The 20,105-nt window shown below is 47.2% G+C and overlaps 1 protein-coding gene across 5 annotated transcripts in view; it reads right to left on the reverse strand.

Moving 5' to 3' along the window:
- Positions 1 to 235: 235 nt before the first annotated feature.
- Nf2 (neurofibromin 2) overlaps positions 236 to 20,105 on the reverse strand; it is a 94,093-nt gene continuing 74,223 nt past the window's right edge. For 2 of the 5 annotated variants that reach the window (XM_038319004.2, XM_038318987.2), the window contains 4 exons: positions 19,271 to 19,398; positions 16,783 to 16,948; positions 14,959 to 15,003; positions 236 to 2,521 (listed from right to left, as the gene is read on the reverse strand). In XM_038319004.2, the coding sequence (XP_038174932.1) occupies positions 14,968 to 15,003; positions 16,783 to 16,948; positions 19,271 to 19,398 (330 nt within the window). In that variant the 3' untranslated portion in view covers positions 236 to 2,521; positions 14,959 to 14,967. Of the gene's footprint in view, positions 2,522 to 12,583; positions 15,004 to 15,436; positions 15,442 to 16,782; positions 16,949 to 19,270; positions 19,399 to 20,105 lie in introns of those variants that run through there. The other 3 variants (XM_038318997.2, XM_038318978.2, XM_038319013.2) reach the window with 2 other exon arrangements.

The following is a 20,105-nucleotide window of genomic DNA, read 5'->3' on the forward strand; positions in this document are numbered from 1 at the left end:
AGTGTCCTGCCTGCAAGCGTGTGGCTCAGCAATTAAGAGCACTTGCTGCTTTAGGGCAACAGGTTCAGTTCCCAGCAACCACCCGGAACATACAACCATCCGCAATTTCAGTGCTGGGGGTCCGATGTCTGACCTCTGTGGGCAACAGACATACATGTGGTGCACATATATACATTCAGATACAATATACAGAAAACAAAAAGCTAAAAAAAGTTAAGACACTAATGGCAGACTCTAGCAGCTTAGAATTTTTATTAAAACAAATCACTTAAATTACAATCACCCCCACCCCAAATAGAAAACAGCTTCATGTTCTGGGCCCACAGGAGTGACATGGGCCTCTCAGGAAGAGCTGTTTAATAAGAGAACAGAGGAATGGAAGCCCGCGGGTGCTGGCTTGGCCTCACCCCAGCCCCACATCATGAAGGCACTTGCCCCAGGGGCTTTGAGGCTCTGGCCCTGCTGGCAAGGACAGTTAGTCACTGCTGTTGGCTGGCAGCCTCTGAACTTTTCTGAAAGTGAGGGAGCAAGAGAAATCTGTCCACAAGATGATAAAACAGCAAATCAAGTAGTGCTATGTACATCCACGGGTGTGGTTTAGCAAGGCCTGGCAAGTACACAAGAACTCAGCAGTGTCCTCAGCTCGGAGTGCTGCTGCGGCTGAGGTACGGCCTCAGTGTCCTGCACTGAGCAGTGACTGTTTCGGGATCACGGTATCTCTGCACGAGAGCCATTGAAGCTAGAAATGAAACAGCCAGGGCTGGCCACTTCCCTTGGACTTCAGAGATGTCCTTCCTTGACGGTAAAACTGCCTACCACAACAAACTCAGCCGCAGCTCAAAATAGGTACTGTTTTCAGTCCTCCTCTACTGGGGCTGGTGGTGCTTTGGGGACCCCAGCTTCTCTCTCCAGGGAAGCTCAGGTACTCATGAGTGAGTGGGTTTCGGGCCCCATCCACCAGGCAATGGTTACACCTGCCACTGTTCAAATACCAGGGCTTCCACATGGTTATGTAGCTTGGCAGTCCCCAAATTTGAGATACAAACAGTAAATTAAAAAACAAGGCCTGACATAATTTTTATAAACCAGCATCATGGTCCTGTGCCCCACAGCCATTGTCAAAGATTAAATTCACAGAGAGGAAGAAAGTCAATCCTGAAGGAAATCCAGGGATGGGCTTCAGGTCCGAAAGACAGCTCAACATCAGAGCCATGGCAAACTTGACAAATGCCAGCATGTCAAGTCCGGAGGACTTCCCCTCAGCCTTAGGTTCCAAACTAGAGTCCTAGTCCCAAGGAGGCTAGGGTGACACTCAGGGGTGCCTAACTATGGCAAAGTGGCCAAATGGGTGGCCATCCAGTGGGAACAGAGTAGAGTGCCTCAGTTTCTCAAAACCAAATTGTACTGTGGAGCATACCTTTGTTCCCAATACCTCGACTCAGCTGCCTTCAGTTAACAGACCTCTTTCATGGACGGAGGCACATCACCTGCTCTGTGAGGACCTAAGGGTCCCGACTGGCCACAGGAGTGACACCCATTACAAGAAGGCAGACCTAACCATGGAGTGTATGAGCTACATGGTGTGCACCTGCTGCCCAGCCTGGAGCAACCCATAGGGTTAACACGTGAGACCGCTGACTGTGAGTGGACACCTCTGTCAGGCGCAGGGAAGACAAGGGCAATAGGGCCTAGGTATCAGAGAGCTGGGCAGAGCATGATGGGATAGGCAGCAGAACTCTGGAGATCCATGTACTGAATGGGGTAATGGAGGCCGTGGTCACTGATGGGAAAGTGACCAGGAGACCCCTGGCATACCACAAGCAAGTGACTGAGCCTGAAGGGAGTCAGATCCCCGCATGGGCTCCACCTGCCTCCCAGTCCTTCAGCTGGCCAGCAGCCTTTCATCACAGCCACCGCAAGCCTGCTTCCTGCCATCAGACAGCTACAACACGGTCTCAGGGGAGCCTGGCTAATCAACCATCTTTGCTGGCTCTAAGCTCAGTCTGACCATGCTCCTGCACTGGGTCAGGTCCTCACTGTGGAGGGAGGCACATCTTAGAACCAGTGGGGCAGTGGGTAGCACCAGTATGGTAGATTTTAGGCAGCCTCCACACTAGAATCCTAAAGCCACTCCCCAAACCAGGTTCTGGAGTCAGCAGCAGGCACTGGGACTCACACCACAGTGCCTAGAATGTAGGAAGGATGGCATCCGTGTACAGCAACAATTACTTCTAAAAAAAAAAGAGAGATAAGAAAAAAACGAAAGATGCAGACCAGGAGAACTAAAACACCTTGAGAGATCTCTACAGGGCCAAAGTTCAAAACCAACTGCACACGAAGAGGACTGGGCCCTCTACTCAGAGAGTTCCCAAACAAACCAGGCCCCTAATGATGGTTCCCATGGGGTCAGGCCCATCCTGTCGCTGTCAGGAGCAGCAGAAGTGGCAGTTCCTGAGGTGGCCGGTCACTGCTAAAGTTCTTCAAAGAAGGCCACTCGGGACTTGGCGCTCTGCAGAGTGAGCTGTAAGAAAGAAGAGAGAAGCTGAGAGGGGCTCTGGGATTCACAGCCTAGCCCATCTTGCTGCAGGGCAACAGAGAGGCATGTCCAAACAGATGTTCAAGATACTGGTGGTCAAGCCCGGATAAGGGTCCAGATTTACCCCAGGATTCAAATGTAGAATGACATGTCAGAAAGGATGGCTGGTGGGCAGACACACCGCAGCAGGTACATGTCTATCACACAACCTCTTCCCAGAGGAGGGAGTCTATTTGTGGTTCTCATGTTTCTTCTGGCTCCGAAACACCAACTCTCGTCCTGTGCTATCCGAGTGCACCAGCTTCTCTGGCTGAGGCCCAGGCTGGCACTACAAGTCTTACACCTAGGCAAGGCGCATGGCGTCAGGCAAGGAAGGCCTGTGTCAGATGGAGCGTGTTCTCTCTGCTCTAGATCAGGGCTACTTCAAAGCACACCTGCCCATGGCCTGGAAGCCAAGAGGCAACAGATCCTCCTTCTCCACAGGACCGGTTACCCCAATGTCTCCCAGGAGGATACCACCCAAGAAAATGGAGAAGGGGCGCAGAGACAGATATACCTCCCTCTCCACTCCCTGACTCTGAGGCTGCCTCCCAGCCTCTCCTCTGACAGAAGCATCTGGCATAGGCACCTATTTCAAGCTATTTCTGAAATAGAGCCCTGGGGGCAAGATTATATGTTCTTGATGCAGCCCAGCGCTTCCCAGAAAGGAATGTGTCAGTAACTGTACACTGTCCATCTTCATCCCCCAAAACATTTACCTTAGAGCTTGGCTCTGAACGGGAGAATAGACTGTTTATTGAGCAGATGGAATGGGATATGGGTCACAATTGTAACTAAATGGGAGACACGAGGTTGTTTCCATTCCAGCTTACTGTGTGGCCTCAGTAAACACCCTTGACACCTCTGAACCTCACTCCTCTGGAAGTAAGCCACGGGCCAGGCTAGCTGGTCTGGTCCTTCCCTGGGCCTTGGGTAGTCTCTGAGTCTGAAGAATCTGCAGTACTCACCAACGCTCTACAAAGGGCAGGAGAGGGAGACTGTGAACCCACCTCACCATCAAAAGACAGGCAGCATTAGTGTGCTCAAAATGAGACAGCTTGAGAGCTGACTCTTTAAATCCTGCCAAATCTTTTGGCCTTGAAGTTCCCGACTAACAAGCTGAATGCAAGGAGGCATCTGAGCTGTTTTCTTCAGCAGAACCAATTCCAGAAGCTCTACAGAAGCCCAGTTCTGCCAGGAATGGAGAGGGCTTTTCTTTGCTGAGGCAAAACACCCTCCAGACGGGAACTGCATTTGGCTCGGTTTCTCCACAATGCCAGAAGAGAGGGGACAGTGGGTGTGTGCCCTGTGATAATGGGGACCAGTAAAGGAGAGGAGGATGCCAGAGATCTAGGACAAAAATCTTCCCTGGGGAAGCCTTAAATCAAAAGGTGTCCCCACACTTCTAGGACAACCTTAGGAGGTTTCTCAGGAGAAGGAGCCTGCAGGTAGGGACAGGACACACCCACAACCACTTCCTAAAATCTAAGCACAGAGAGACTTAATCTGTCTGTGTAGTGACCAGGTCACAAACCTGCTGGCCTAAGTTCCCCATGGGGACACAGGGCAATGCAGCCCCTTCTCAGGGTGGCAGAGAAAATACCTAGCACTGACCTGGTTCAAATTGAGAACTCTTCAGCTGTCATCTAACTGTGGTGTCAAAGCCCTTCTAGGGGAAGCAAATCAGAGCAAAACCCTGGTTAGATAAGATGCATTCAGAAGAAGGGCCACGAACTAACTGTGCCAGCCTCTGAGCCAGGACAGACATTGCCCTGAGAGGCCTGGCTACTTCCCCAGGCAGGACGCCCAGGCTGTGGGGGCCTCTGAAAGTCTCTTGCCTGTTTCTACAATGTTGGCTCCAAGAATTCCTGGATCCACTATCCAAGTATGTTGGCTGTCCCCTCAAGGTGCTTGGGGAGGGTTTTGGCAGCATCCGATTTCAGGTACTCAAGCATGTACTTGTTAGGATGTAAAGCTCTCTTTTTGGGAAGCTGCTTCTACCAGAACCCCACCAGTGCTGCACTGCAGGGTAAAATGACCTGTTCTGTTACCAGAACGGGTCTGTCCTTAGGACGGAGGAAAGTACAGGCTGAGAGCACAGCCAGTACTGCAATAGCATGCAGACGAGTGACCTTTCAGGAGCCCCAGGGCCGAGAGGGTCACTGCGCAGGGTAGCTGAGAGCCTCCTGTAGTCACCGCCCATTTCGAAGGGAGGCCTGACTGCCATTACCTCACATTCTACCCTTACCATACAGTTCCTGGCACTTCTAACTCCATCAGGAAACCCAAAGTCTGACGAATTTATAGCATGTGATCACTTCCCACTGCGGGAATGCTTCCAGCGGCCACCCCTGACTGCTTGTCCCTCAGCAGTACCCTCTATCTTAGGACATCAAATTCCCTCCTCCCAGCAGGACCAGAGGGCAGAGCTCATGCAGGAGGCAGGCTGTGGTTCAAGGGTATTCGGGGAGAAGTCTTGAGCTTCTTCTTTAGTATATGTTCAAGGACCCCATGAAGAAGGCATTCCAGAGCCCAGAAAGCCCTTGTTTTGGGGCATTGCCACTTGTTTCTGTCGACTGCGCTCCTACTTAGGCATTCTGTGGGCAAGCTACCCCCATGGGATCTACTGTTACCTGCTCTCTCTGACATAGGCAGGGCTCGTCCTAGAAAGTTGGTTACCACACCTCAAGTAGGAGATGCTCATGAAAGAAAAACTGCAGGTTCAGAGGAAGTGGAACATTGCTTTAAGTCCTCCTTCATAAAACCAGTCAAAAAATTTCCTGGGTTTCTTGTGAAACTCTCACATCCAAAAGTCCATGAGCCCACAGCAACACTTGGGCTGTCTTGTTGATCAGTGGTAGGACTGGATCTCTATGCACAGCACGGTAGCATCTCTGCTTGTAAGATCCGAAGAGTGCCATGGAGACAGCTCCACTAAGGTTCCAGACTCAGCAGGGCATGGTGGCACAGAGGCAGGAGGATCTCTGAGTTCAAGATCAGCCTGGTTCACAGAGAGAGATCCAGACAGCCAGGGCTACTCAGAGAAACCCTAACTTAAAAAACAAACAAACAAACAAACAAACAAACAAACAAAAACACAAACAAAAGACTCCAGCCTCATTTCCTTTCACAGGAGCCTTAGATCAAGTCACACCGAGTTGAGAGTTGAACCCACCCAAGTCCCAGCCACCAGCAGAATCCCAGCCAGAACGTTCACACGCAGTCTTAGGCTGTGGAGGTGGGGTGCATAATCCCAGCTCCAGAGTTCAATACATGCCCTTTGGCTGTGGAGACAGACAACTTGAATGTGGGGTACAGGTTCTGCTCATACCACTAAGATACCTGGGAGACTGTCTGGGCAAGGAGAGTTCTCTGTTTCATCAGGTAGTAAAGCTGAGATGCTCAGGACATGGACATGCCCAGGTCCAGTACTCCATGCTGGGACCTGCCTTCTATGAACAAGCTAGCTGAGCATGTGCTGACCAGTTACCATTCTGCTATGCAAAGTCCTTCAAAACTCACAGCAGATCCAGACAAGGTCAACCACAGGATCTGGACAATCAGACCTGGCTCGTCTGGGAAGGCTGGAAACCATGAGGAACCAGCTCCCTGAAGATGACTAAAGAACACGCAGCCTCCTCACCAGGCCCTAGGCTGACTGCTGCTCTCTTTAGCTGTCTTCACATCTGATTGGCATCAGCCCTGTGGATAACACAGGAGGAATTAAGTTCTCTCCTGATGGAACCGGCCGTTAGTCTGTCACTAATCCAATTCCAATCTGAAGAGACCAATGTCCTTTTCTTTCTCTGCAGCAGGTCTATGTTTTTATCCTATGGGTCCCTGGTCTTTCTTTCTACCTCGACACACACAGACAGGCCCTAGAAGAAGCACCTACACCAAATGACTAGGCTGTGGAAGGCCCCTTGTGTTATGTGACAAAAATGGACAAATCATCAACTTTAAACAATTTGAATTTGGGAGATAAATCTGTCTTCTTAAAAAGACAGGAGTGCCGGGGCTAGAGAGATGGCTCAGAAGTTAAGAGCACTGACTGCTTCTTCCAGAAGTCCTGAGATCCATTTCCAGCAACCACATGGTGGCTCAAAACCACCTGGATTGAGATCTGGTGTCATCTTCAGGCCTGCGGGGACACATGCAGGCAGAACAACATTATGTACACACTAAATAAATTAAATCTTAAAAAAAAAGACAGCGAGCAATGGTGACTCACGCCTTTAATCCCAGCACTTGGGAGGCAGAGGCAGGCAGATCTCTGTGAGTTCAAGGCCAGCCTGGTCTACAAAGCGAGTTCTGGAACAGCCAGGACTGTTACATAGAGAAACCATATCTCAGGGGTTAAAAAAAAAAAAAAAAAGACAGGAGTGCCGAGCATGGTGGACACATCTGTGATCCCAGCACTTGTGGGGTAGAGGCAGGAGCTTATTACAGCAGGTTTGAAGCCAGGCCAGCTAGAACTACACAGCAAGACCCTATTTCAATTACCAAACCAAACCCAAACAAATAAACAAAAGACAAGAGGTGCACCGGCACATTCCTGTACTCCCAAGATTCAGAGGGCTAAGACAAGAACATCCTAAATAGTAAGGTCAAGGCTAGCCTGGACAACATAGACCCTGTCCTAGAAGAAAAAAGATAAAATGGCTGGACGTGCTGGTGTTAACCTTTAAATATCAGCACTAGAGAGGCAGCAGGAGAAGAACCTCTGAGTTTGAGGCCACCCTGGATTACATAGCGAGTCCCAGACCAGCTAAGAGAGACCCTGTCTCAAATGAAACAAATCCAACAACAAAAGCAACAAAAGCCTGGCTTTCCTACCTTCAAAAAGGACCTGCTACCCAGCTGGTTTCCTCTAACCTATGCATGGATCTGCAGACATAGCTGTCTCCTGCTCACTGTATGATAGGGTTTCCATCAAGATGCTTCTGAGAGGGCTGGAGAGATGGCTCAGAGGTTAAGAGCGCTGACTGCTCTTTCAGAGGTTCTGAGTTCAATTCCCAGCAACCACATGGTGGCTCACAGCCCTCTTCCGGCCTGCTCCTCCTGAGAAAGAACTGTTGATGGCCTAGGAGGGAGGAGTCTAACCACCAAGGTTCTAACATTGCCCCCCCCCCCCCCAGGATGCCCCTTGCTGGAAACCCACTGTGAGAAGGCAAACTGCCAACTCTACTCTGCCCATCTCTCCTCTAAAAGTCCCTTTGGGGGACCATTTCCCAGAGTGACAGGAGGGTAACTAAATGTATTCCAGCATAAAGCCTGCAGCAGCAAGGCTGCTTGATTAAGAATGAATTACACTTTCATCAGAACAGAAAGAAAATTGATTCACAAGGCTGCATTGTAACAATCTTGTCCTAATGCTAAAGGGAGTACAGAGGCAGACAGGACAGAGGCACTCTGGTTATCAGTGGGGAGAAAGGAAGCTCTACAATTAAGCGGAAAGAACAAAACTAATCAGGGCACCAGGATTCCTTAAACTCGTCTCTGGGGGCCTCGCCTCAATCCACTTACCCCCAGGGAGAAGAGGAAGATGGGAGGGGGCTGTCTAATTCATTTTAAATAATAAGACCCACAGTGCCAAACCCATTTTAGATACTAACCTAATAACTCCCAGTGCTGAGACTCAGCTCGTCCCATAAAAATGCAGCAAAATTGAAATGCAAGCCCTAAAAATCATGCTATACTTCCTCTCCGCCACTACATACTGAAAATGAAGTAGCGGGGGAGGGTGGAGAGAGAAAAGGACATGCAGATTCTCTGGCATGAGGATGCACAGGGAACAAGCAGACTCGAGCAGAAAGGTGACAGCCACAGCCAGTACCAGCAGATCCAACAAGATCTTCATTTGGGTAAGATAAACATTTCCCTTTCTAAACTGGAGTCAAGATGGGGAGTACTAACACAGTGGGAGGGGCACTGCTATAAGCTAGGTACATTAAACTCTTCTGCAGTCTTGCTTGTGACAGCTTGCACACAAATGGCCTTCTTCATGATGTGTGCATGGAGAGAGCTGTCCACATGCTTATCCCTAAACAGAGGTGGAATGAGAGGCCACATCCATCCCAATAAACAAATCCAATTCCTTTACAGAGAAATCTGCCCAGGAAATCCCTGGGGGATCCGCTCTATACTAATCCCTAGGGACATAAAGCAGCAGAACATGCCTGGGAATGTCTGCCTATGTCTCTTCTGCCCTGTGATGCTAGAAGGGCCTTTTGCTACTCTGTTCTTCCACCTAACAAATGAACTCATTGGCCTGATTCACCTCACTGGGCAGGTGGAGGCTAAATGCGCTCTACCAAGCACTCTGGGCAAAAGCCTTAGGAAAGAGGTCCAGATATACTGATATCACTTTTAAATTGCCAATCTCCAAAGAGAAATCATGGCAAAGCTCATAAGAACAGAACCCCGAGCCTGCAGAATGAGTTTGCATCCCAGCTTTTCCCTCCCACTGTTGCAGCAACAAATCAGGTGCCCTGGGAGCGCTGTGCTGAAAGGAAACCTATCTTCAGAGCCAAGGGGCCAAATGGAATGTTTTACTGCATCAAATAAGGCCCAATAATGGTCACAGGCACTTTCAAATAGTCATAAAACATTCTAGGCCACAAGGCAGGGTTTGTAGGTTCAACACTTCCTAAAGCAAACTCCTTTACAGGGTAAAGCTTCCCAATCAAAACCAGGATCAGGCTGTAGCCTCAGATAGAGGCTGGCAGACTCTTCTATCTGGATCTACCAGAAGCAAGCAAAAAATCAACACCCCTCAGCAGCCATAGGACTCTCAGCAACTGTGTGTTAGAAATGGCTTTCAGGAGTGAGCCCACAGGGTCACAACCAAGAAAAGCACTCTTTTAAAATCTTATTTTATGAGTGTTTAGTCTGTATGGATGCCTGTGTCTGGTACCCAAGGGGGTTAGAAGAGTATGTCAGATCCTCAAGCTGGAGCTACAGATGGCTGTGAACCTGAGGTTCTGGTACCCAAACCTGGGTCCTCTGTAGCAGAGTTAGAGCTCTAAATGCTGAGCCTCACTCCAGCCCCAGGAAGAGCTCTTTTGAGACCAGCCCTCAAGCCGGGAGTGGTGGCGCACACCTTTAATCCCAGCACTCAGGAGGGAGAGGCAGGCAGATCTCTTGAGTTTGAAGCCAGCCTGATCTACATAGTGAGTTCCAGGACAGCCAGGTTATGTAAAGAGATCCTGTCTCCAAAAATAAAAACAAAAACAAAACAACAAGACCAGTTCTTAAGGTCTTCTGTATGCTTCCACAGAGCCTGGGCGCTGAGGAAGGGTCCTGGGGCAATGCAGTTTCTTCTGGGTCTCCTGTGCTCATAGCCTCACTGCTGCCGCCACCCCACTTCTCTCTCCCTTCTTCCCTGGATGTAAAATAAAGGGAAGATTCTGGAGCCTGAGAATGCTGGTTTTTGTCAGGACTGAGGATGTTCTACCAGACAATCCCCATTTCTGAAGCAATCAGGGTCACTCAGTCCACAGGCTAACAGTGAAGGCTAGACGTATGAACTGTGCATTAAACTTCCTAGCAGCAATCTTTGAGGCTATCCATGTATACTAGAGGAAACCAGGGAGGCCCTGGTTGCTTGTTTTAATTGTGGGAGATGCCTTTCACGCATATTCAATTTCTCCCTGTGATTTATCACTTCTCCAGGTGCCTGAAGTGTTCTACTTCATTTCGCAAGCATCTCCAAGGAGACTCTGCAGAGACTGAAGATGACATTGGACTTTTCTGTCTTCCTGATGCAGGAGAGGCAGTTGGGCTTCCGATAAACGTCAAAGCTCTGCTTTTCCTGCTCCTCCACAGTGGGAAATGTGGTTCGACACTGACAATCTAAACCATCTACAAATGAAGTAAGCTTTTTCAGCTCTACAACCCCCATAATTCCTCATTTGTCAACTTCCTTTGAAACCCTCTGCTCTGCTGGAGGCTATGGGCATGATGATTTGTTTGCTGGCTCTTGGATCAATTTCAGATCAGAAGACTAACGTAGAAATCTTGAGAGAATGATTGGATGGCCCCGAAGGATACCTGCTCCAAGATGTTTTCACCTCCAGAGGGCGGTGGCTAAGCTAACCCATACCTGGTTACCACTGTTATCAGCACTGTGGCTCTGAAGCCCAAACACTCAAGTCAAAGGTGGCCTGTGTGCCCACCCAGCTGGATTGCTGGGTTCCCTCTGTAACTCAGGGCTCAGATGCCAGGAACATGTGTCTCTGTCTCTCTGAGAGTGAAATGAATCCTGGTTCCCCAGGGCAGCTTGTTGACTCAGATGCAAATGCCACATCAGTTGCTCTGATCATCAGTCGGAAAAGGTGGAAGATGTGGGGACATAAGATTAGAAGGAGGAGAAAAAAATTGCAACCTTGTAGTCCCAAAGCAAACTAGAAAAGGAGCCAGAAAAACCAATTCTGGCTCTAGAAGTTTTTCACCTCTATCATATGTCAGTTAACACACCTACTGCTCACCACCAGTGTAGACTGGCTAGTCTGCAAGCAGATGTTCCTTTTCATGCTTTAAGCCCTCACTGTGCAGGAAGTGCTTCATGTGACTTTTCTCATTTGACCTCAGAACAACCCTAGGGATGGGGGAAGGCGGAGGACGACGATGATGATGGTGCTCTGAGGCAGGGTCTCACTGTGTAGTTCTGCTTGGCCTGGGATGAAAGGTGTGTGACACAATACCTGGTGGATTATTTTCATGATCTCTGTGCTACTGGGATCTAACACAGGGCTTCATACATGCTAGCAAGTATTCTTCCATTGTCCTTTTTCTTTGAGACAATATCTTGCTTAATTATTGAACTGTCCTTGAACTTCTGATTCTCCTGCCTCAGTCTTTTAAGAAGCTGGTTTATGAGTATGAACCACTACTGGGCTTCATTTATCTTTCACAGATAAGGATTCTATCTTTTAAAAACTGGAGTGATGACTCAGTGGTTAAGAGTACTTGCTGCTCATCCAGAATTCAATTCCCAGCATCCACATGGTAGCTCACAATCATCCGTAACTCCAGTTACAGAGGATCTGATGCCATATTCTGGCCTCTGTGGACACCAGGAACACAAATATCATACAGACATACATGCAGGCAAAATATTTATACACATAAAAAAAATCTTAAAAAAAATGTAAAAGCTACTGAGAAAGGATGAGAGTCCCACTACTTGACATTCTGAGTGTCAGGTCCAGAAGAACTTAGAACAAATGGCTAGCTGTGGCGTCCATTAGCATACAAAGGATGAGCTGGCCCACAGGAACACTCAGCACCCGTGGCCCTTTTCAGCTCTTCTCACCCCACCTCCCTATCCTAAACTTCTCCAGCTCATGGGCTTCTCTTCCCCCTGCTCCTGATCCCTGTATAACCCCGACATTTCAGCCATGTGTTCTCTTGGCCCCTCCCTCTCTCATGGTCTCCTTTGCCCATACTCTTCCTTCCCTTCTTGCTTTCCCCCACCTCCTCTCATGGCCCAGTCCAGTCTGCTGGTCATGGTCAGTCTACTTCTTTCTCTCCCTGCTCTGGACTCTTCCAGATGCCCTGGCTTCACACTTTCTCATATCTACAATAAAAACCTCCTCAACCATACCTTGGAGTGGTCATGTCCTCACTTTATACACTAAGAAACCCAGCCCTTGAGTTAGCTTTGGCCTTTCATAGCCTCCACAGAACCTCCATGGACCATGTCCAAAACAGCTTCTTGGTGAAGCAGAATAGTGAAAGAACCACCTCTGGATTACAGTGAGAAACCTACTCCTTGAAGAAACCTATGATCAAAACTCATGAAAACAGAACAAAAGTCAGTGTTGGCTAGTTTGGATACAGGATAATAGGCTCACTATCAGCCTTTATAGTTCTATGGTGGTTTGAATAGGAATAGCCCCCACAGGCTCATATATTTGGATGCCTGGTCATTAGGGAGTGGCATTGCTTGACAGGGATCAGCAGGTATGGCCTTGTTGGAAGAAGTGTGGCCTTGTTAAAGGAAATATGTCACTGAGGTTTTGGGGTTTCAAATGCTCAAGTCAGGCCAGTCTCTCTCTTCCTATTGCCTGCTGAGATGTAGAACTCTCATCTCCTCTCCAGCACCATGTCTGCCTGTATGCTATTATGCTTCTGAAGGTAAAAGCAAGCTTCAATTAAATGCTTCCTAAGAGCTACCATAGTCATGGTGTCTCTTCACAGCAAAAGAAACCCCGACTAAGACAATCTCTCATCCCCAGAGCTCTTCCCTTGACATGTAGGTACTCACAGTACCAAAGTCAGAAGGTTTACTTTTCTGCTAGGTTAGCATTGGTTCAGACGGTAGTGGGAATGACTTGTGAGCCACGTCTGCACAGGCAGGTGCCCATCAACCATGAGCCTTTGCTAATACCTATGAAACATTCCTCAGACTTCCTGTACAGCGAAACCTAGCAGCATTTAGTTTAAAATTGCTGAAAGAACTTACATCATATTGAAAGCCAAGTTCTTGCTTTTAGTAGCCCCTGGTTAATCAGAATTTTCAATTAAATAGGGCCTAGCAACCTGTTTTGAAAACAACTTCACATTAGACATTCATGTGAATGAACGAACGTGTCCATACACAGTCACTTGCTGCTTGATGACTGGGCCATGCAGTGAGAAATGTGCCATTAGATGGTCTCCTCACTAGGGAAAATCACAGGGTGTGTTCTGGGATTCCTGGAGGCAGGGTCGCCATTTTCAGACTGAGGCAGAGGTAAGAGCCAGTGCCTGGCTGTTTAGCTTTTCTGGTCCTCAGGTTGAACCCCAATATCTGTCTCTGGGTTTTTATTAATCATGTTACAGACCAAAATGGCTGCAATGCAGTCAAATTCAAACTTACACAACCACCACTGTCTATTTGGTCTGTCATTAGCTAAATGTCACTATGGCTATATGTTTAAAAATAATACAAAGCTGACTAAAAGGGAAACTTCCTTTGTCTATAACAACTCAGAACTGATGAGCAAAACTAGGACCTTGAAGAATGTAAATATGCTATATCATAAAAAAGATAAACCCACATTCACATGAAACTGGTTAATTATATGCAGGGAACATCTGATGCTAGGTAAAAACAAATCAGGATTTTCTGCTTGCCCTGTATTAACCAGAGTTCGTGAACCACCACAGATCCACTTGTACCCTAGTGCCATGAGGTCACCACTTAGGCAGAGATCCACCTGTCCGCCTGTTCTGATGGCCTGCTCAAAACACACACTACATGGTGTCAGGGTAACAACACCAAAGTGGACATATGAAGCTGAAAAAATAAGAATCTATTCACTGTCAGGCTCAAATGACACTCAAAATTGTGTTCAGGTCATGGGTTCTTGGGACTTTGTAAGCTCCTATCCACCTGATGAAAGATCTACCTGGAACTTCAATACCTCTTTTTCTGGGACAATGAGCAAATATGAATCTCCTGGGCACAAGGTTCAGAGTTTCTCCTGCTTGACTACAGTGAGGCTGCTAAGGGACAGAGCCTATACTTCTGTCACAAAGTGTCAGAGGCACAGTGGCTATGGGTATGACTGGGATGACTGGGACTTAATTAGGCGATAGCAGAGGTAGGGTGACAGTTTAACACTAGGCAAAATAAATTCCTTCTACTGCCTAGGCATGTTGAAAGAATGCTTTGATTAATTGACTCAACACAAATATTGCTTGCTCATCTCCTGGGTATCTGCAATAGGACTGTCCATGTGCAGCTCCCTCCATGCTGCAGTTGGGGGTGGAAACCAAAGTGGCCTTAGAGTGGCCATGGGACAGCCAGCTCATGGCAACTGGCTCAAAGATGCACAGTGCTCTGGGTTTGCTGGAAGAAAAGGGGTGTGCAAAGAATGGGAAGCTTAAGAGAAAAATGAGAATGAGTGACCCACGCCCAGAAGCCATCAGCTGTGATAAGTCTGAGGAGTGCACCACCACAGAGTAGGAGTGATCTTGGACGAGAGACACCAGTCTTAAAAGCATCAGAATTGACCCCACTCCATGCTAGAGTTATCTATCAAAGGAGTACACAACTAAGAAGACAAAGGACTTAGAGACAGATCTGATTGGACAGGAAGCCATGACCTTCCGCAGCCCAACAGTGACACGAGATAGACAAAGCAACGGGTCCTGCAGCCCCGTGACATGCTCTTCAGAATGAGGCAGCTTTCTGGGCCCCGGAGGCTGGTCTGGGCCCCTCAGGGTGGACACCTGCTCTCACCCTTAAAGCATGCTGTGGCCAGGCCCCAGGCTTCACCTGCCCTCGGGAGGGCTCACGTGGCCCGAGAACAGAGACAGGCAAGCTCATGCATGGGTTAGTATCACAGACGGCAGGACCATCACCACAGACAGAATACCTGAGAATAACCTACTTTGAGGACTCAAATGCAGATAGGTCTTCTGCCTTGGGCTTGAGGCTAAACCAGCAAAATAAAATGAAAAAAAAAAAAAAAAACAAAGATATACCCTGTGAAATCAAAATGCCACATGTGTTATTTGCAAAATGCTTAGAAACTGAGACAAGTGACTTCATGTACTTTCATGGCTTGAACACTGGCCTCTCTGGTTTCCAGTACTCCAGGCTCTTGTGGCTCAGAGGCCAGCTCACCACTGAGCGGGAACACAGGTATCCAAAAGACAAGGAGGCATGATGAGGGTCTGAGGTTGCTCCCTCAGGGCTGTTTTGGCTTAAGGGTAGAGGCTTCCTTTTTACCTTTTTATTCCCCTCCCTTTATAACACAGGGTCTTATATAGGACAGGCTGGACATGAATTTCTTTCTTTTCCCTTTTTCCTGTTTTGGTTTTTTGAGACAGGGTTTCTCTGTGTAGCTTTGGAGCCTGTCCTGGAACTTGCTCTGTAGACCAGGTTGGCCTCGAACTCACAGAGATCCACCTGTCTCTGCCTCCCGAGTGCTAGGATTAAAGGCGTGCACCACTACCACCCAGCACTGGACATGAATTTTCTATGTAGCCAAAATGATCTTCAATTTTCCTGCCTCTTCCTCCTGAGTTCTGTGTGCCACCATGCCTGGTTTTAACTTCCCTTTGGCTTTTAATAATTTTGTTTGGAAGGAGAAATCCAGAAAACAACAGGGGCTGTAGGAAAGAGGGTGTGGAGGATGCAATGCCTCCCTGGTAGGTCATGTGACTGCAGTGGTTCTCTACTTGTTGTCCACTGTAACACTGTCTGTCTGTCTATCTATCCACCTACGTACCTACCTACATACCAGTGATGATATATATACATACAGATAGATATGGATATAGATATACACATCACACCAGTGATGGCAGGGAGACATAGGTTTCTCCAAATTTTCAGTAACAACTTAATCATTGAAAACAGAGACAGTCCTTAAGCTGGGGACTGCTTTACCAACTGAAATAAAGAGTGAAACTTAACCACATCAGTTATCCAAACTCAAGGAAAAGGAGACAGGGTCTTATTCTGTAGACCAGGCTGGCCTTGAACTTGCAATCCTCCAGCCTCTCCCTCCTAAATGCTAGGGTTATAACTGTGTGCTACCACAGCAATCACTTTCTAACGTCTGTCTTACAGGGGCGATCAGATAAAAGCAGAGCATTAATTTGCCCAAATAAGAGATATATACATTCTTGTGCTGATAAGGAGGACTGAGTAACTCCTAAATCCCTACAATAATGAGCACTCTAAATATCAGGAGAGACAGATGGGATTCTGTGAGCCTCATAAATGAAGTCTCATCTTATCAAACATTAAGGCTCTCCTATATACTTCCTTTTAAGTATGAAAAAGTTGGAGATTTAGAACATGGTCATACACAAAGACTAGAGGGGACTCCATTCAACAGCCTTTAATTCATTGTGCTCTCTCATTAAGTAAGGCAGCTTCCTTGAGCATAAGTCCCACTGGCTTTAAAGACAGAATTGCTTTAGTGCTCAGTGATAGATCAAAACCCATCCTCAAACAGGGATTCATCTCATCAGAGCTTTTAACACAAGCTCTACTTCCATCAAGCCAATGGGTTCATGGTCACTGGCAACTTTAAATTCTTTTTCTGTCAGGAGTTGAAGAACTCCCTCAACTAAGTACATGTTTTAAAAAGAAAGAAAGTAAAGAAAGAAGGCTAATGACTGAGCTCTTGAGGAGACTAGATGCCAACTTCACATTTCATTAATAAGCATCCTGTTCAGCAAAACCCAGGAGACTCGGGTACCTTTTTAATGGTATTGTGCTTGCTACTGGAGCCGCCCCTGTCTGAGTTCTCGTTGTGTAGAATATCCAAGGCTGTCTCCCTCTCTTTGAGTTTCAAGGCCTCGATTTCTGTCTTGAGTTCATTGAGCTGCTCTTGAAGATGCTTGCTCTTCTCCATGTACTCCACTCTGTCAAGACGAAACCATGCATCAGAACTGGGCAGACATTGAGATATAGAAGAGACTTGCCATGACTCACAAGTTTTCAGGAGCAGCCTGGGGTTCATACCTGAACCTGGCCACTCAGAAGTGAAGGAAGCTTGGGTTACCCACTAAACTGCTATGAATCTCTTTCCACATCAGTGCAGTTGGGAAAATAATTACAGGGCCTCCAGGCAGGAAGAAATAAAGCTCCATATAAACTTTTGGAGTGCTCTCCAAATAACCCCGCCACAGAGCGCTTTCAGTTCTGTATGAAAAGTCATATCAGGGCTGGAGAGATAGCTCAGAGGTTAAGAGAACTGACTGCTGTTCCAGAGGTCCTGAGTTCAATTCCCAGCAACCACACGATACACACCTATCTATAATGAGATCTGGTGCCCAGAACACTATATACATAATATACTAAGAAAAAAAAAAGAAAAGTCACATCAGACAAGGCTCCTGAACCCCACTCTTCTGCTTCCACCCTTCCTAAAGCAGTTAACCGGTGACCTTGTCCAGTAGGCCACATCTATTCTCCCACGTATCTCGAGACCTTTAGGAAAAGATGGCAGACATTCCACTTAGCCAACACCAAGAAGAAATAGGTTGCCATTTTCACCTGACGAGGTTAAAGTGTTTAACTATAAGCATGAACAGAAAACATAAGAACATTCTGAACAGATTTCTGTAGCCAGTTGATGGGCTCTGGAGCCTGTGTAGAAAATAAGTGCTATGGGCTGAATGTAGTGTTGTCCCATTTATATGCTGTGGCCAACTCACCAATGTGTTAGGAGGTGAGGCCCTGGGCAGTGATTTATGTCCTTAAAAAAAAAAAAAGACCCCTAGAGAGATCCTGATACACATGAGCACACAGCAAGGTACTATCTATGAACCAGGAAGAAAACTCATTGAACTCTGGGTTGGCAATGCCTTGATCTTGGATTTCTAAGCCTCCAGAACTATGAGAAGTAAATTTCTGTTGTTTATAAGCTTTCCAGCCTCTGGTATTTTGTTATAACAGCCAAACACACTAAGACAGTAAGAAAATACAAACTATAAAAAACCAAGACACAGGACAGGATGTGGCCTTATGCTGATCACAACCACATAAACATGTCCATCTGGACAATGAGAAAGGGACTCAGTCTGATGCTAGCAGCAGCAGCTAGGGATCACAGCTCCTTAGCTGTCCTCAGTAGAGGGATCACAGGAGGATAGCCTGGTTCATGACGGTTCATGCTGGACTGCAGAGCGCTATTCTGAGTACCACAGTGAGTACGGGTTTCAGTCCTTGACCTGCTCCCCATCATCTATGTGATGCTGGGTGACTCATTAAACTAAATCTAGTCTATTTTATATGATCGGAACACTACAGTTTTTTTGGAGATAGGGCCTCATGTAGCCCAGGCCAGACTTAAATTTGCTATGTAGCCAAAGATAATCTTGCAGTTCTGGTCCTGCTATCTCTACTTCCTGAGTACTAAGTACTGGTGTAGGCTACCATGCCTGACCTATGCTGTGCCGGAGACTGAACTCAGGCCTTTACGTATGTTAGGCAAGCACTCTACCAACTAAGCCATATCCCCAGTCCCTAAAACCCGCCTTTGATGCCAGTGGGATGTTTGTTAATTAGTATGAATTAAATGAGACAAATACTAAAAAGCCCAGACTCACAGGCACTTAATCCATAGGGCCTCTGTGATTGTTCTCTGCCAGCTGTGGCACTATTAACCAATTTACTTCTGGCTCAAGGAATGAGAGGGATCTTACTTAGATTTTATCTACAACAGAACTCCTCTCCATCTCTGTTCCACTTATGACCACAAAGTGGAGGTGGAGGCACTTGACGGAAGTGGCTGTGGTCTGGCTAGTTGCCAGCATAGAGAAACTAGTTTCACCTGGACCCAGGCTTTGCTCAGCCTAGAAACCGTGTTTTTTTCCTTTTTCTTCACCTTTGTTCTAGACTTAGGAAGCACTGCTGAAGGACATGATTAGAAGAAAACTAGTCGAGTACTATGCAAACAACAGTCCAACTGAGGGGACAGGACCCAGTCCTACTCTTTAGTCAAGTTTGAACCGCTATAAATTCCAGGCCACCAATCAAGTGTTATTTTTATCCTGGGACACTGACTGCTGTCTTGATCTGTTATCTTTAATTTCTAATTAGGAAATTTGTTCTCTAGTGGGTGACAACAGATCAAACCTTTGCAGAGGTAATATCTGGCTGCTGTGGTGACCTCTGTGTCCCTAGGCCAAATCCACTCTCATGTGCATGACTGCCGCAAGCAGGCTACAGAGGGTACGTACTTTTCTTTCTCTATCTCCATGGAAAGTCGCTTCATGTCAGTATCCTTGAAATCAAATGACAGGCTGTCACCAATGATGTTGAAGCTCGGTATGTCAGGAGGAAGTGGCGCTGGGATTGGGTTCACGGGCTGTCAGTGAGAAAGCTCAGATTAGGAGGTTAAAATACACAGGACAAAGTCCTCTACACTTAATACTGCTAGGTAAGGGTCCCAAAGCACCCACATTCAGAGAAGTCACTCTTCTCTTCTCAAACCTCATCATTTCCACGATCACTTCAATCAAATACAAACTTGCACTCAGCTTTTCGGGTAAGAAACTCCCAGGCACGGGGCTACAAGCTGGACAGAGAGAAGATACATTCCCTGGCTCTAAGCACATAAAAGTCTTGTTCAGGAAGCAGATGTCTGCAAATCCTCACAGTTCAGTAAGGTGAACAGGAGTCAGGGTGGGAACAGCAGCACGGTTGTAGATGGGGTGGAGTGTGTCCAACAGGAGCCCTAGGCATCTGTAGTGCCCTGTAGGGAGGCTGGTAAGAGACTGGCTTTGGACCAAAAGGTTTTTGCACATATGTTAGGGGCTTAGATTCAGAAGACAGAGCCAGAGGAGGGCTTAAAGTAAGATGAAGTCATTAGATTTGTTTTCAGGACCTTTTCATTCCAGAATAAAACATCACCTAATATATAGCTCCTATCTACTGCTCAAGTGTCCCCATAATTTGTCCTGTTAAATTATAAACAGTACTACTTTTTATCCCTCAGGGCATGGCCGTTTTCCCATCTGTGTACTTCTGTATGTTTCCTTCTTTCTTTCCCTCCCTGCTGCTCTCCTCTCTCTT

This window comes from Arvicola amphibius, chromosome 1, assembly GCF_903992535.2.
Source record: "Arvicola amphibius chromosome 1, mArvAmp1.2, whole genome shotgun sequence".
Classification (NCBI taxonomy): Eukaryota; Metazoa; Chordata; class Mammalia; order Rodentia; family Cricetidae; genus Arvicola; species Arvicola amphibius.